The sequence below is a fragment of the Microcaecilia unicolor genome, chromosome 10, assembly GCF_901765095.1.
Source record: "Microcaecilia unicolor chromosome 10, aMicUni1.1, whole genome shotgun sequence".
NCBI classification, from domain to species: Eukaryota; Metazoa; Chordata; class Amphibia; order Gymnophiona; family Siphonopidae; genus Microcaecilia; species Microcaecilia unicolor.
Window position 1 is genome coordinate 206217103 of NC_044040.1, and position 18488 is coordinate 206235590.

Genomic DNA, 18488 nt, shown 5'->3' on the forward strand with positions numbered 1-18488 from the left:
ATGGTTTTAAAGTTACCTTTCAGTATTCTCACTGTGAAATCACTGATACAGTGTCCTGGTTCTGTGAAGTGCTGTCCCACCGGGGTGGGAGATCTTGATGGAAGTCTTTTCACCTTGTATAACTATTTCTTTGAAAAGCCACACATTTTTATACTCAGGGCTAGTGATACAAAATTTGCCTAGGGTAAATCTTTGTCATTCACCTGCTGCTTACCTTAATGATGGGTGTGGGTGGACTTTAGAAGGGCTGGCATCTCCAAAGAATCACTTATATATATTGTTATTTATCAACATTTGCTTATTTCTGATCTGAAGAAGAAGGGTCATCTTTGAAAGCTAATCAAAAAATGGATAGCTAGTCCAATAAAAAAAAGGTATCATCTTTTCTCTGTTTTATTTTAATTCTATTGATTACCTTTAAAAGTGGACTAGCACGGCTACCACCTCACTCTACTAAAGAATAAAGGAAAGCCATGGGGGGGAGAGACCTGTGACTCATGTAAGTATGGCCACAATCACCAATGAATAGTGTTAATGACCTGCCAGGCTCCCTGTGTCCTCCACATCCTCCTTCCTAACACACAAACACACTCCCCCCCTCTTGAATACATTTGCCTGAAATCACACTGAAAAATACCTGCTACCTAGTGTATCTTGGTATAAATGAAATTCAAATGTTAATGCATTTCTTTTGATAAATTATATAGGCTGCATTTTGATTACAGTTTTAATTGCTATTAATCCCATGGTTTTTTGAGGCTCCCACGTGGCCCGGACGGTAATTTCATTTTTTATATGTGCCCACTATGTGCACTGGAAAATATATTTTATTTTCCGGCACGTGGCGCTAACCGGGCAGTAATCGGCATTGTACGCGCGCTGACGATTACCGCCCAGTTAACGTGTGAAACCTTACTGCTAAATCAGTGGGTGGCAGTAAGGTCTCAGGCCCAAAATGGATGCGCACCAATTTTCATTTTGCCGCACGTCCATTTTTGCCCCCCCCCCCCCAAAAGGCCTTTTTTGCAGGTGCGCTGAAAAATGGACCTGCGCATGTCCAATACACGTGTATACACCAGCCCAGGCCATTTTTCAGCACACCTTAGTAAAAGGACCCCTTAACTGGTTAGTGGACTGAATATCATGGCTAACCTATTAATTGCCAGCTTTGCCCTGGACTGACCTGGCATTACCTAGACAATTCTGCAGCGATCACAGGCAACATTCTGCAGAACTACTTCCTTACGTGCCACTGAATAGAAATATGACAGCAGATAAAGGTCAAATGGCCCATCCTCTGTAACCCTTAACTCCTTCTTTTCCTAAGGGATCCCACATGCTTGTCCCATGGTTTCTTAAACTGACACAGTACGCCTCTCAACAGCCTCCACCGGGAGGCCATTACATGCTTCCACCACCCTTTCCTAGATTCCTCCTAAGCAGGTGGCCAGGTTAGTGGGGTTTAACCAGATGAGAACCTCTCCTGCCTGGTTAAACCCTACGGCATATTGGGCCCCCAGTATGTATCAAGAGTTATCCAATTCTCTCTGTTTAAATCATAGGGACAAATGAATTCAAATAGAAAATCTAATGTCATTCTTTGTGCAATAAAAATGTACTTGTCTCCCTCTTGAACAGAAGCAGTTAGTCTAGTGGTACCCCCTCCCTCCCTCCCTCCCTGACTTAAAAAAAAATTCTTGGGGTCAGCAGCAACTAACCCCACTCCCCAGCCCCCCCCCCCCCCCCCCAACCTCCCCAACAGGTTGTACCTCTGCACCACCAAGTTGGAAAATGGCAGTGGCTGACCCCTGTGTAAAGTGCTTCTTGGGATGCACTGAGTGGGTCAGTCTGCCAAATAAAGGAATTTTTCCCTTATTTGATAATCTATGCCCAACTACCAAATATGATCTTTGATAATAAAATTGAGATTATATTTTTTGTTGTTGTTTAGAGACTTATAGCTGGCTAAGTACAAAACAGGCAAGCATACTGTTTTAATATGGTACTAAAACTGAAATTGAAATCCTGTATGTTCTTACCTTCTCCTAGAAGAAAGATTCTCATCGCTTTCACTCATCACCAAAATTCGGTTCGATCCTCCCTGGCTGGCTTCATGCATTACTTCAATCTGAATTTAAAAAAAAAAAAAAAAAAAACAATTCTTAAAAATTTTTGCATAGGTTTTGTTTGCACAGTCTAAGTGAATACCTGTGACACTCATAGCTCTATATTTTATAACCTAGGCTTGTAAGATGTTGAAGAAAAAATGAGATAAGTTTGGTACACCAAACCATGTACCTGCTCATAAAATACTCCAGCAGGTGGGGGAAGAGAGGTTGGTGGTTGGGAGGCGAAGATAGTGGTGGGCAGACTTATATGGTCTGTGCCAGAGCCGGTGATGGGAGGCGGGAAATACTGCTGGGCAGACTTGTACGGTCTGTGCCCTGAAAAAGGCAGGTACAAATCAAGGTAAGGTATACACATATGAGTTTATCTTGTTGGGCAGACTGGATGGACCATGCAGGTCTTTTTCTGCTGTCGTCTACTATGTTACTATGTATTTTTAATCTCTAGTTGACTTTTTACCCACAAACATTTTGAAAACAAGTTCTTCATTAAAGGAAGATTTTACAACAAGTAGGTCTCTATTGATCATCCAACCCAGGAAATGAATTATTTTCTACAATACACACTTATGTACTTCATTCAAATTCTGGTCTTTTGTTGTACATTACTGATAAATAGACCATGTCAAAGATGAAAGTCAATCACTTCCTGTCCTCTTCTGATTGACTTATGCCTACCTTTGTTACAGTTCAAAAGAAAAGAAAGGCACATGTGTGTTTATATATAATACAACTATGAGGGGGGGGGGGCATATTTTCCTTCCCTAAATATGTCAAAATGAAAGATTTCTTGACAGTGCTTTTGAGCATTAGAGGGAATTATATGCAAAGATTATTAGGTGCCCTAGTTGACCCTTCAGCCTTATGTCCCTTCAAGTAATTTTCTAACCATGAGCTCCATCCACCCTCACAGATTTTGATAATTAAACTCAATGATCACCTCAATGTCAACCCCCCCCCCCCCCCCCCCCCAAGAGTGATCCTGTAAAAACAGACTAGGACATCATCGGGGGGAATTTTATATATGGCACTGAACATTAGGCGCTACATCTGCGCTGAATTTTTGACACTGGATGCAATGCGCCAAAACATTTACATTACATTAACTCTATTCTTATAGCCCACAATATACAGTAATACCTCGGTTTTCGTTGACTTTGGTTATCATCGGTTTTGGTTTTCGTCAATTTTTTCACGAGAAAATTTTGTCTCGGATTTCGTCAGCGTGCTCATGTGAACTCGCTGCTAATTTTGCGAAAACAAAGGGCGACCCACGTGTTCTCCTGCTCAGTGTGGCGTTGTTGGACCAGAATGTCATTTCAAATTTCAAGAAACGGTACACAAAAGCAATGTTTCAACATTCTCAACTGCATTAGCCTCATAGATAAGGCTTGACAGGGAGTGACATCCAGGACGATGAACTCTGCCTGGAAGAAATTATGGCCAGGATGTGTGCATGAGAGAGATTTTGAAGGGTTTGAGCCTTCCACTGATGACCCTACACATGTGGTGCAGTCAATTGTTGATTTGGGGAAGTCCATGGGTTCGGAGGTGAGCGGTGAGGATGTGGAAGAGTTTGGTGGATGACCACAGTGAAGAACTCACCACTGAAGAGCTGCAAGACCTTCACCTAGAAGTGCCACAGACGGCAGATGATGAAGTTGCTTCAGATGAGGAGGAAGAGACAGGGGAGAATGTGCCTTCTTCAGAGATTAAGGACATCTCCATTAGTCTTTCATATTCATTTTATATTAATTTCTTATTGTTTTTAGTATTAAACACTATATTTATTCTCTATAAAATGTGTTTTTGGTATATATTTTGGAGTGTCTAGAACGAATTAATTAGATTTACATTGATTCATATGGAAATAATTGCCTCGGTTTTCGCCGATTGTTTTTGAACGGATTATCGACGAAAACCAAGGTATCACTGTATCCTATTAGTTTAAAACATTTTTATTGAGTATACTCCAAAATAATACAACACTTAATCCAATTGTACATCATTTCCTATAATAATGCTTTCAACATTGGAATAACATGAACTGAGTTATCAACAATCCTCTTCCCCCCCCCCCCCCCCCCCATTCCCTTAACATAACATTCTGATATTTCGACGATTTTATCAGCCATCATACCTTAGTCTCAATCTTACTGGCCAAATCTTATGTTCCTCCCCTTCTCTCCCCCCAGCCCCCCCTTGTTGCATGGCTCAACCTTATCTCAACCTATCTTCTCCATTTCCCCATGGCAATCCATTAAGCACTTGGCTTCTTGCTTTCGGTGAAATCATATTTATGTATTGTCCCCACACCGTCAAAAACCGCACTTGTCGTTTTGGTGTCACTCTCGCCCCTCTCGCTTCCCATAACATCAATTGGTGCATCTTATTCCGCCAGTACCAGTAAGAGGGGGGGGGGGGGGGTGTCCAATATCCAGTGATTCATAATACATTTTTTCCCCACTATACAGAATTTGCTCAGGAACACTCTTTCTCCCTGGGTTCCTGCATCCCATTGTTCAGGCACACTCAGCAACATTCTTTCAAACGTAATTAGAACTTGGGAGCCTGTGACCTCCCTTACAAATTGGCCTATTCTCCCCCAGAATGCCTTTATGGTCTTACATTGCCATATACAGTGTGTTAGATTTGCACCACCCTGCCCACATTTTAGGCACCCATCCGTTTCTGTCACCCGTGCATGAAATGCCCTTCTGGGAGAGAGGTATGCCCTATGTATTATTCTATATTGGCACTCTTGCAACTCTGCACTATGTATCACCTTCTGCATGCCCCTCAATGATTGTTGTAAATGGTGTTCAGAGATACTCCTATGAATTTCAGCTTCCCACTTCATCGCCACCTCAGTTACCCGCCTCCGTGGTAGCCCTTTCTCTAGCTCTCTAAAAAACCAAGATACAGAGACCTGTCCCAACGCATCCCCTTCCAAAAACTCCCTCAACTTAGTCTCAAATCTATGAGTTAATCCTTCCTTTGGGATACTATGTATGTAGTGGGCGAGCTGATGATAAGCCAATATCCCCAATGGCCCCCCTGAACACTTACGTTGAAAGTCAGCTATGGAAATCACAGTATTATCGTCCCTGAGAAAGCTACCCAATAGCTCCACCCCTTGACCTTGAAGTGTGCGAAACACTGCATTATCACTACCCGGTGTAAAATCCTTATTCCCAACAAGAGGTAATAGTCTGCTAGCCGTTGGATCCTGACCCCACCTTTGTACCAATTCCCGCCACATGTGCCATAGCGGTCCCAGCAACATGCTATCTTTAACTTTTTCTGGTAGTTGCCCTTTTCTCCTAACATGGATTAAGTAATTCAGGTGCCAGGGATGAAAGTATGCCCTCTCTAGATCCACATCCGTGTAAGTGTTTGTATCAAGGACCCAATCCCTCAAATGCCTCAGTAGACATGCCTGATTATATGTCCTCATGTCTGGGATGCCTAACCCTCCCTGCCTCCAATTCCCTATTAGATATTGCCACTTCATCCTAGGTTTTCTACCAGCCCAGCAATACTTCACTACTAGTCTTCGCAATGCTACCAACTCTCGTCTTCCCAGGCGTAACGGTAACGCCTGCAGTACATAAAGCCAGCGCGGGAATATTATCATTCGAAATAGTTGTATCCGGCCCATAAGTGACACAGGTAGCCCAGACCAACGGGATAATTGTTCCTGAGTATCCTTTAGCAACTTAGCGATATTCAGGTCATAAATTTGTCTGGTATCCATAGGGAGCTGTATTCCTAGATACCTAAAGGAACCCCTTGCCCACCTTATGGGGAATCTATCTCCCCACTCTCCCTCGAGCTCTGCATTACTAGCTAGCGCTTCAGATTTCAGGAGGTTCAATCTGAATCCTGAATAGTCCCCATACTCCCTTAAACTTTCCATGAGATGTGGCAGAGATCGTTTGGGATCAGTGATTAATACCAGCAGATCATCTGCGAAGGCTGCTGTTTTAAAACTATGCTCGCGCATCGTAACTCCCTGAATATCAGTATTATGTTGGATTTCTCTGAGGAGAGGGTCCAACGCCAATATGAAAAGTAAAGGCGACAGTGGACATCCTTGTCTCGTGCCTCTCTTTATCGGGAACCAGTCAGACCGTAGACCATTGGCGAATATCTGAGCCTGTGGATCTGTATACAAAGTTCTTACTGCCCTCGTAAATAAACCTGAGATCCCATAGGCCTTCAATACTGCAAACAAATAAGTCCAATCAACTCGGTCAAACGCCTTTTCGGCGTCGAAACTAATAAGCAGGGCTTTGCTCCTATCATTTCTTATTTTTTCCAAGGCGACCCATATTCTACGCATATTCTTAGCTATAACCCTCCCACACGTAAACCCCACTTGTGATTCTATAATTAAAGATGGTAAGCATCTGGCTAGTCGATTTGCCAGTATCTTTGCTAAGAGTTTTAATTCAGTGTTCAGTAACGAAATCGGTCTATACGAGTCTGGTTTATCAGCTGGCTTACCTGGTTTGGGCAATACACTGATTTGCGCTCTATTTAGGTGCCTAGGCAGTTGTCCTTGTTGTATGTTGTCATTAAACACTGCGGTCAATACAGGGCTGATCTCACTATTTAGGAGCTTGTAGAATTCATTCCTCAGGCCATCCGGCCCCGGTGCCTTCCCCAATTTGCTCCCTTTAATTACTAGGACTACCTCTTCTGTAATGGGAGCATTTAATACCTCTGCGTCCTCTTCTGAAATCTGTGGTAGATCCACACTATGAAGATAAGTCTCACTAGGTCTTTTTGTTTTGCATATAGGCTGCCAAAAAAGTCCCCCAATATTTTAACTATACTTTCATCCGTATTTACCCGTGTTGCCCTCCATTGCGAGTATTTTTTTGGCACTAAATCGCCTGTGGGCGATTCGGGCTAGAAATCTGCCACTTTTATTAGCAAACCTATATAGCTTGTACTTGTAATATATGTTCGTTTTCTGCGTTTGCTCATGTAAAAGTTCATTAAGGGCCTGTTGTGTCTCCAATAACTGTCTTTTAAATCTTAGTTCATGATGTACCCCATATTTCTTCCGCAGCGCTACTACCTGTCTTTCCAGCCTCATCACCTCCCTATTTCTGACCCGTTTTTTGAAAGCTAGATAGGATATTATATCTCCCCGAAGTACCGCCTTCGCCGCTTCCCAATAGAGTATACAGTGGTGGAAATAAGTATTTGATCCCTTGCTGATTTTGTAAGTTTGCCCACTGACAAAGACATGAGCAGCCCATAATTGAAGGGTAGGTTATTGGTAACAGTGAGAGATAGCACATCACAAATTAAATCCGGAAAATCACATTGTGGAAAGTATATGAATTTATTTGCATTCTGCAGAGGGAAATAAGTATTTAATCCCTCTGGCAAACAAGACCTAATACTTGGTGGCAAAACCCTTGTTGGCAAGCACAGCGGTCAGACGTCTTCTGTAGTTGATGATGAGGTTTGCACACATGTCAGGAGGAATTTTGGTCCACTCCTCTTTGCAGATCATCTCTAAATCATTAAGAGTTCTGGGCTGTCGCTTGGCAACTCGCAGCTTCAGCTCCCTCCATAAGTTTTCAATGGGATTAAGGTCTGGTGACTGGCTAGGCCACTCCATGACCCTAATGTGCTTCTTCCTGAGCCACTCCTTTGTTGCCTTGGCTGTATGTTTTGGGTCATTGTCGTGCTGGAAGACCCAGCCACGACCCATTTTTAAGGCCCTGGCGGAGGGAAGGAGGTTGTCACTCAGAATTGTACGGTACATGGCCCCATCCATTCTCCCATTGATGCGGTGAAGTAGTCCTGTGCCCTTAGCAGAGAAACACCCCCAAAACATAACATTTCCACCTCCATGCTTGACAGTGGGGACGGTGTTCTTTGGGTCATAGGCAGCATTTCTCTTCCTCCAAACACGGCGAGTTGAGTTCATGCCAAAGAGCTCAATTTTTGTCTCATCTGACCACAGCACCTTCTCCCAATCACTCTCGGCATCATCCAGGTGTTCACTGGCAAACTTCAGACGGGCCGTCACATGTGCCTTCCGGAGCAGGGGGACCTTGCGGGCACTGCAGGATTGCAATCCGTTATGTCGTAATGTGTTACCAATGGTTTTCGTGGTGACAGTGGTCCCAGCTGCCTTGAGATCATTGACAAGTTCCCCCCTTGTAGTTGTAGGCTGATTTCTAACCTTCCTCATGATCAAGGATACCCCACGAGGTGAGATTTTGCGTGGAGCCCCAGATCTTTGTCGATTGACAGTCATTTTGTACTTCTTCCATTTTCTTACTATGGCACCAACAGTTGTCTCCTTCTCGCCCAGCGTCTTACTGATGGTTTTGTAGCCCATTCCAGCCTTGTGCAGGTGTATGATCTTGTCCCTGACATCCTTAGACAGCTCCTTGCTCTTGGCCATTTTGTAGAGGTTAGAGTCTGACTGATTCACTGAGTCTGTGGACAGGTGTCTTTCATACAGGTGACCATTGCCGACAGCTGTCTGTCATGCAGGTAACGAGTTGATTTGGAGCATCTACCTGGTCTGTAGGGGCCAGATCTCTTACTGGTTGGTGGGGGATCAAATACTTATTTCCCTCTGCAGAATGCAAATAAATTCATATACTTTCCACAATGTGATTTTCCGGATTTAATTTGTGATGTGCTATCTCTCACTGTTACCAATAACCTACCCTTCAATTATGGGCTGCTCATGTCTTTGTCAGTGGGCAAACTTACAAAATCAGCAAGGGATCAAATACTTATTTCCACCACTGTAGGATCTATCCTATGTTGTTCATTGTTGCTGCTATAATCTCTCCATTTCTCCACCAGGAAGGGCAAAAACTGGGGGTCGCGGTAAAGATAAGTTGGAAAACGCCAGGATCCTAGCTGAAATCCTCCCTCTCCTACTTTAATCTGAACTCTCACCCATGCATGGTCGGAAATCGCTATGGGGCTTATCTGTGCCTCCTCCACTTTTGTTAGTAACTCTCTAGAGATCCATATATAGTCTATTCTAGATAGCGTTTGGTGTGCTCTGGAGAGATGTGTAAAATCTTTGTCTACCGGATGTAATATTCTCCATACATCCACCAGTTCTAACATTTCACAAATTCTAGAGTTACCTCTCTCCTTTCTAGCCAGATCCCTCCCAGTTGGTTGAGACCTATCCCAAGTCGGGTCTAATACATCATTCAGGTCTCCTCCTACCAATAAGGGAATATCACCCAAACTATGGATTTTACGTGTGATTTGAGTGACAAACTTCCTATCATAGGTATTGGGAGCATATATATTGCATAGCAGGAGTGGCTGTCTCTCCACAACTACTGAGGCTATAACATATCTCCCCCCTTTATCAGCCACCACCTGCTTGACCTCTACATTCAAGTTTTTCCTTATCAAAATCACCACTCCTCCCTTTTTCCCAACTGCTGGTGCATCATATAGCTCCCCCACCCACCAGGTTTTCAACTTCCTGTGTTCATCCCTCGTAAGATGTGTTTCCTGTAAGAACGCTATGGACACTTTTTTATCATTCAACATTTTCAGGATTTTTTGCCTCTTAATCGGCGAGTGAATGCCCCCCACATTCCATGTTATACATTGCAAAGTTGTCATGTCACACCTCTCTCTGTTTTGTGTCTTACTTGCAAGGCTTTATTTACATTCTTCTTTCTTATACACAGAGAGGGCGTCCCAGCCTCCGCCCTCCCCTCCCTCATTCTCCTTTGGGTCACCCCTAAGTTTTCCTTCATACCTCCCTCTTTCCAATTCCATGCATACAAGGATTTCCTCTTCCCTTCCCCCTCCCTCCCATCCACCCCCCCTCCCCCCCGTATCCCCTTCTCCCTCTATACCCACCATCTGTCGTCCCTTGGCTATTGGCATAACTTCCTGTTTTCCAAGGCTAGGGCGCCTCATGTATCTGTGGCTATCCCCACCCACCCAATCCGTCACCAAAACTTATTTCTCACCAAGCCTCTTGTATTAAAACCAGACAAACGAGAATGTCTCTTCTGCTCTTGTCCATCGTAAGTACCCTCAGTTCTCCTCAGGCTAATAGCTGTGCCGGCCCCTCACTGTACCAGTATTCATTTGGCAAGCTGTGATCCTCAAAAATCCATATCTGTGAGCCCGAACCACCTTTTTTCCGCTTTGCTTGTACTTGGCGTATAATAAATCCTCAGTGGAGATTCAAACAGTCACTGTCTGCAGCCTTTATGGCCACTACTCCTCTGTCTTGCCTCTGTCATTAGTTATCTTCTATGCCAAGTGTCCTTGATGCTTCTATCAACTGAGCCAACTGTAAACTCTCAAAACTCAAACAACAAGAGTGGGCAACGGCTCATCTCCTGATATGAGCCAGCCAGACTCCCTTATAACTTGCTACTTGCATAACAATACTCATGTAGTCCAAACATGTCAGTAATTTGTACCTGTATGGACCAGTCCATCTCCACTGAGGCCACTAACTTGTGACCAATGCTCAGTGTAGTCTCTTCTTTCCTTGATAGAGCTCCCTCTTGTACTCAGCCCTCACGCTCTTTGGCTAGCATTTGGTCTACATATTTAGTTGCTTCCTCTTCTTTCTCAAAATAGACTGCTTGGCCATTTTCCAGCAGTTTGAGCTTAGCTGGGTATAGAAGGCTGAATCTGTACTTAAGCCCAAAAAGTTTGGTGCACAGCGGAGCAAGCCCTTTCTCGCTGTGGACACTGCAGTGGAATAATCTTGAAAACAGATGATTTTTTTGCTTTTATATTCCAGTTGCTTGCCTGTAAAATGAGCATTTTATGGGCATAATTCAAGATCCTAAAGATCACCACTCGGGGCCTTCCTGTATCCTCTCTCCTCTGGCCCAGTCTGTGCGCTCTTTCCACCCGTAATGCTGTTGCCAATTCCTCGTTGCTAAGCGCCTCCAGCAGCCATTTTTCCAAAAATACACAGAGATTCCGCTCAGGCAGGGTTTCAGGCAGTCCCACAAGGCGCAGATTGTTCCGTCTCGAACGATTTTCAAGATCGTCGAGCTTTGCCTCCACCTCTGCCAGGCGCGTCTGCATTCTCGGTTGCTCCTCTGAGACCTTTTGGATATCCTCCTCCGCCATCCCGACTCTGCGCTGCACTTCCTGAAGTTCAGTAAACAGTTGTGTGTGCCTCTCAGTCAGCCCTTCTAGTTTGTCCAATATTAGTTGTAGTTTGTTGCCCACCGCTTGTTCCACCGCTGCCCTCACCTCTTCCGTGATTTCTGCAGCCCACGATGTGCCTGGCGACGGCAATGCTGGCGCGGCCCTGTCCGCCATTTTGTTCTCTGCGGCGCGGGCTTTTTCTTTTGGATCTTTTCGAGCCGCTTTCGCAGCCATCCGCGTCGCCTCAGCCGCCACCAACAGCCACTTTATGTACGAAATGCCTTTGCTGGTGTTTGCTTCGATTTTTGGGTGGGTGTTCGATTCTGCGAGCGCCGATTTAAATATGCGCCCCGGAGCAGTTCTGTCTCACATCTTCACCGCTCCATGCCTCCACCGGAAGTCCCACTGTATCCTATTAAAAAGCTCCATGCGGTTCACATATCCAAGAACAGGGCAAAACCGGGAAATACAGCATTATCTTACAAGTCTACTGATCCACTTCAGATAAAACATCATGTAAAAAAAAAGTTTTTAGTGATTTTCTAATCAGATCATAATAAGTAAACTGTCTAACAAATTCCAAAGGACTCGGACAAGACAGATTGATAGGTCACTTTTTGAAAATGGGGCAGACGCAGCAGATCCATGTGGAATACACTTGCACCCAAAGGGGTGTAACCCTAGGAAAATGGGCACGTCGGAAGTGTTCCCTTAAAATGCACCCAGTGTTATGGGATAGCACAGATCTTACCCTGGCATGCGCGCTGGGATTTACACCTGGTTTCCATTGGTGGAACTCCTCACACCCAACTTTGGGTGTGGATCAAGTCACTACACGCTATCCTATAATGGCCGCTGATCCCGGAATGCTCATTATACAATATGGGTTGGGACTTGATATACCACCTAGCTGCACTAACCACTAGGCTACTCCAATACTATTCGGCGTCAAATTTTGAGCGCCATTTACTGAATCCAGCCCCATACATTTGTATGTATCAGGCCAACTTTCAGTAAAACATCTTGGCAATAATTAGAAATGTCTAATTAGATGTTTCAAATTATACCTCTGTTTGGTGGTACTATACATATAGCTGGTATTACCGAATTATACCTATAGATAGAATATCTTAGTATCGGAGCTTCTGCATGGAAGATATATATGACAACATTCATGCTATAAGTTATATATTTGGCTCAGCTGGTTTTTTCCACATCTAGGTGAAATTTGAACATGCCATGGTTCATGTAGGTCAAGCACCATTTAATGTCAGACATGACCTTTGATGCTTTAGATATACATCTCTTGACATCTTGAGCACTTCCTTCAGTTTTATTTCCAGATTCCACAGTTGCACTAACTAGCAGATGATCAAAAGCAGCGTGGGGCTTTACCGCACCGATGATCAGAGATAATTGTATGCAAATTTAAGCACGCAATTATCTCTGATCATGGGGTAGAAGTGCGGGAGAATTGTGCCTGAGCATGCGCTCAGCACAATCCTCCCGTACTTGTTTGACAGGTCTGGGCTGTCAAAAGCCCAAACCTGTCAAACACAGGGGCTGGAGGTCCATGGGACCACCAGGCCCTAACTACCCCTGCCCCGAGCAACGGGGGCTGGAGGTCCGGCGGACCTCTGGTCCCCCCAATGATTCCCTTCCCCCCCATGTTCAGGGAGGACTGGAGATCCAGTGGGTCTCTGGCCGCCCATAATTCCCCTCAACAAATAGTCCCTGGTGGCCTAGAGGGCGACCAACCAACCCCCCTCCCCCAGCAACGGGGCTCCTAGTCCCCCAGCAAGGGGTCCCTGGTGGTCCAGACCCCCCTACCTTGTGGGTAGGAGGAGGAAGGGTAGCCTGCCTCCCTCCTCTTCCTGTGACACTGCAAAATGGTGGCGCCCAGCCCTGCCCTGGGATGCGCTGGGTGGGGCTATACACCTGTAAGCTCTGTTTGCTGTCATATATCAATTCTCTCTGGAACACCAGCTCTATGCAGTGTGTCAAAAGGGTGTGGGGCTGGTCTCCTGCTGCAAACTGTCAGGAACAGACAGGGAAATGCTTAGAGCAGGCAAATTGTGGCTCACATCAGTACATGTGACCCCCCCTACCTGGGGCCATCAGTGCAACTATATACTTAGGATCTTTGGTAAGGGACATCTGTGTTGAGACCCAGGTTCCAGCCTCCAGCATGGAGCTGGACTGGGGGACCACTATGCCAGGTGTCCACCAATGCTTATCTCATGGACCATTCAGCCCCATCAACCCCCCAAAAGTCCAAAAATCCAGTGCCAAGCATGGTCATTTTCAAACCAGAAAAACGTCTATCTTTTTGGTTCAAAAATCATCCTATTTTAGATGTTTTTGTGCTCAGTGTGTCTTTCTTTAAGAGGCATTCAAAACAAAAAAAAAAAATCCAAGGGAATAATGCACAAAAACAAACCATTGGGGTGTCTGGGAACCAGCAGCCTTACCAGACTGGCCACACAGACATCCCAGTAGAGCAGTACAGCAGCCTAAGGGTCACTGCAATGAACATCACATAAAAGGTCCAGCTAAATATCATGTCATAACTCCCTTACATTGTACAGTGAGCCCTCCAGGAATAGCAAAAAAAATATTCTGTACCCAACTGTACACCACTACAATGGTTCTTATGTCTGTAGGTATCACCTATATATGGGTTCAGTAGGTATTTTGTGGCACTCACACTTTCCACCACAAATGTACCAGTTAGAGTGGAATATGGGCCTAGCTCCCCTTTTCTACAGTCCACTTCCCCAACCACTAGGCTACTCTAGGGTCCTGCTTGCTGCTCTGAAGAATGGCCATTATATCTGAAGCTGTCATAGATCCTGGTATGTACTATCACTGTCACCTCTTAGGGGGGTGGGAGGGGGGTCAGTGACCACTGGGGGATTATTCTTGTGGTGGTCATCTGGTCAGTTTGGGCTTCTTTTTGGCACTTAGTCGTTATTGAAACAGGTCGAGCTATAAATGTTCTATTTTGTGCCATGGACGTTTACAATTCTCCATTATTGCAGAAAAATATCCAAATCATAAGCCCACCCCAATACATAAGAACATAAGAGTAGCCATACTGGGTCAGACCAATGGTCCATCTAGCCCAGAATTCTGTTTTCCAAATAGTGGCCAAGCCAGATCACAAGTACCTGGCAGAAACCCAAATGGTGGCAACATTCCATGTAGAACCCCAAAGAATAGCAAGATTCTGGAATCCTAAAGAGTGACAAGATTCCATGCAGAATCTCAGAGTAGCAACATTCTATACTACAAATCCCAGGGCAAGCAGTTGCTTCCCATGTCTGTCTCAATAGCAGACTATGGACGGTTCCTCCAGAAATTTGTCCAAACCTTTTTTAAACCCAGATACACTAACAGCTGTTACCACATCCTCCGGCAAAGAGTTCCAGAGCTTAACTATTCGTTGAGTGAAAAAATATTTCCTCCGATTTGTTTTAAAAGTATTTCCATGTAACTTCCTCGAGTGTCCCCTAGTCTTTGTACTTTTGGAACGAGTAAAAAATTGATTTACTTCTACTTGTTCTACACGACCCCTTGAGATTTAGAAGAACTGCTTGATAAGGAAATGACATTGATATAGAAAATAGATAAAGCAAGAATCTGACCACATGTTCTCCTGCCTGAGAAACTGCATTCAAAGGCCTGATGCAGCTCACATTTCCCCTGCACCACTCTGATGCAATATATAGAAATTGCTGTAGATTGAGCCTCCTTTCTTGAAGGGCTCTAAATAAACCGGCCCTCTAACCATCCTTTTGACCATTTTAGGCAGTCGACAATGTGCCCTGCTGCTTTTACATCCACCAAGGTACAACAGCACTTTTTTTTTTCATGTACTGGGCCTTTACAATTCTCACCAGCTCTGTTTTCAGCAGAATCAATATTGATCTACTGGGAGAACTTACTAGAAAGAAACTGTATGAGAAGTTACTACACCCTTGTAAAATAAGTTTGCAAATGGATGCCAAGGATGTTTTTTTTTTTCACTTTAAAATATTTTTATTTTGCAAAACTCCATAACAAGAGCACATCTCGCTCACAACTGCCCACTACCCTATAACAAAATCATGACCAAAACACAACAACCACTGCCCAACTAAACCTTGTACTCCTAAAATACAACATCCCCCCTCCCCATCCCTCTAACCATCTCCAGCCCCCACTCAACTTGAGAGCACCCCACAGTTCTTTGGGGCACTCTCTCTCCCCCTCCCTCCCCACTCCCCCCCCCCCAACCCTTCCCCCTCTAATAACATTCCATTAACCTAAATACTTGCGAATCGTCGTTGTAAGCGAACCCATCTTCCCTTATGTCCCCATGTCCCATCCCTGTGGTGAGCCGTTAATCGCTCCATGTGCATTAATTGACCTAATTTGCATCTCCAATCGCTCAATGTCGGGGAATCCACCCTCTTCCAATACTGTGCTATAAGACACTTAGCTGCTGCCAACCCCCAGCACATCCATTTCCGCTCCTCCCAAGATTCCCTCTCGTTGTATAATCCCAAGAGACACACCAAGGATGATCCAATTAACGTCACTAATGCTTTCATAACATCTTGCCAAAAAGGTGCCATCCCGGGACATGCTCACCATATATGCATAAAAGACCCCTTTTGTAACCCACACCTCCAACACAGATCTGATGCACTGGGGTACATCCTCTTCAATCTCTCTGGTGTGTAATACCATTGGGATAAAACTTTCTATGCATTTTCCTGCACCAAGACACATATCGGGGCCTTACACACCTCCCCACAAATGATTTCCCACTCCTGATCCAAAAAGCGTTAGTTTAAATCCTCCTCCCATGCCCCCTGAAAGCCAAACGGCCTAGGATCATGTCCCCTCAAGAATGTATATATCACTGATATTGGTCTGGGAACCTTCTTCAGCAAAAGCCATAGATTTTCCAAACTCTCCCTCTCCTGTGGATTTCCTCCCTTCCAACCCAATTTCCCCACAAAATGTTGGATCTGTATATATGGAAAATCATCTTTCCCTGATAAACCATACATGGAACACAACGTTTCAAAACTCTTCACCCTCCCCCCCCTGCAACACCGCCCGGAAATTCACAATCCACGCCTGTTCCCACCGTATAAAACTAACTTCCTCTCCCTGCCCCAAATCTTGGCTCCCATCTCAGGGGTGCCATTGTCGACACCCCATCTGACTGCCCCCATTTTCTCCTCAAAGGATTTTTTTTTTAATAGGAAGGCTAATCCCGCTGCTTTGTCAACAGTCATTAATCTCTAATATTGCACAGGTTCATGGTCTCAGTTCCAACTCAAAGGCCGGGATGCGCAGAGTCAGTAAGGTGTCATCCTGAGAGTGTGTGTGTGTGGGTGGGGGGGGGGGGGGGGATACAATAATGTCAGTGTCATCATTCCTTGACCCCTCAGCCTTGGTCTCTTACTTTTAGTGCAACAGGACTTAAAAATCCACAGATTGGATGTGACTTTAGTTTCTGAATTTACCTGAGCAGTGGGGCAGCCTAGGGAGCACTGTGGTGAACTTCACAAAAAAAGGTCCCAGGTAAATATCACATCATAATCCTGTTATATTGTACAATAAGCCCTCCAGGAATAGCAACAAATATACTGTACCCAACTGCAGTGGCGTACCAAGGGGGGGCGGTGGGGGCGGTCCGCCCAGGGTGCATGGGGGGGGGGGTGCCGTGCGCCTGTCGGCTCTTCGTTTTCATGCTCCCTTTGCCCCGGAACAGGTTACTTCCTGTTCCGGGGCAGAGGGAGCATGAAAACGAAGAGCCGGCAGGCGTGCGGCACCCCCCCCCCCAGCGGCGTGCACCCGGGGGGGGTTCTTTTGTCGGGTGATCGGGGGTTCTTTCGCCGGGGGGGCGTCGCACTGTTCCGGGGGGGGGGTGCTGCACCTGGGGGGTGCGGCGCATCGGCGATCCGCCCCGGGTGTCAGCCCCCCTAGGAACGCCACTGCCCAACTGTACACCACTACAATAGTCCTTAGGCCTGCAGGTATCACTTAATGTGCTGGGTCAGCGCTGGGAGTTACCCAGAGACTGCGGTGTTCGGCACTGACATCTGCATAACTTAGGACAGCAAAAAGCTATTCTGATCCAAATGACTATCTCAGTAGTAGGAGCACTGTGCTTCAGATACCTCTTAGTGCTGCCTGATGTACCCAGATATTGGAGTTGAATATCTGCGTATAACTTGACCACAGTAGTAGACATTTAAAATGACATTGACCACCGCAGCTGAATATCGGGACAAGTGTTCCCTTCTGAACCACCAGTATCATTTCATGTGTTATCTGGGACAGCAGCTTCCAAAACTGTCCTGGGCCCCCCAATCAGCTTCTCGGGATATTTGCAATGAATATGCATGAGGGAGATTTGCATACACAGCCATATTTATAGCGAATACCCTGAAAACGTGACTATCTGGGGGGTCTCCTAGCTCAGGTTTGGCAATCGCTGAGTAGTGGCTCTCAAAACGATGTATGGTCACTTGTAAGAAGACCTCAACAGACAAAGCCCACGGTTGAATATCTGCAGATTATAACTTCCTTCTTTGCTGAAGTAGCAAGTTTCTAATCTCGCTGTCAAGGGGAACACTTCCCTTAACAACTGGAAACATTAAAGGAAATGGGGGGGGGGGTGTGTGTGGGGGTGTGTGTGTGTGTGTGGGGGGGTGTGTGTGTGTGTTTTTCATACAGTAGCTGACAGCAGGAACCGACCATGCTGGCACCATCAAAACTTTGCTCTCTGTTATCTTCCCCTCCTCCCCTTTGCTTGTTCAACTTCAGCAACCGAAACCTACTTTCCCTTCCCTTTCCTTTAACCCTGGAGGCTGGCTGACCTCAGCCTCTTAAAGATGTTACGAACCCAGGCAGCCAGACGGAGGTGCAAATTATTATATAGGATGGTTTTATCCAGTGGCGTAGCTAGGGTAGTTGACACCCGGGGCCGGTCATTTTTTAACACCCCTCCCCCCCAAATCCAGTACTACGCATGCCAAGAATACAAAACACTCAAGACCTATAGAGCAATTCTACCATACCATAAGCAGTCATTTCTACGAGTCACACAAGGAAAAGGAAAGCATCTTAAACACTACAGTGAGAACTAGAACATCAATTCACCTATTGTAAAACGAAAACAGACAGATTAGTACAGATCGTCGATCCTGCACTGTC

The 18488-nt window shown here is 45.3% G+C and overlaps 1 protein-coding gene across 1 annotated transcript in view; it reads right to left on the reverse strand.

Moving 5' to 3' along the window:
* MCF2L2 (MCF.2 cell line derived transforming sequence-like 2) overlaps window positions 1–18488 on the reverse strand; it is a 410388-nt gene that overhangs the window by 183558 nt on the left and 208342 nt on the right. Inside the window, exon 15 of the mRNA XM_030216237.1 lies at window positions 2040–2128. Coding sequence (XP_030072097.1) covers window positions 2040–2128 — 89 coding nt within the window. The remainder of the gene's footprint in view (window positions 1–2039; window positions 2129–18488) is intronic.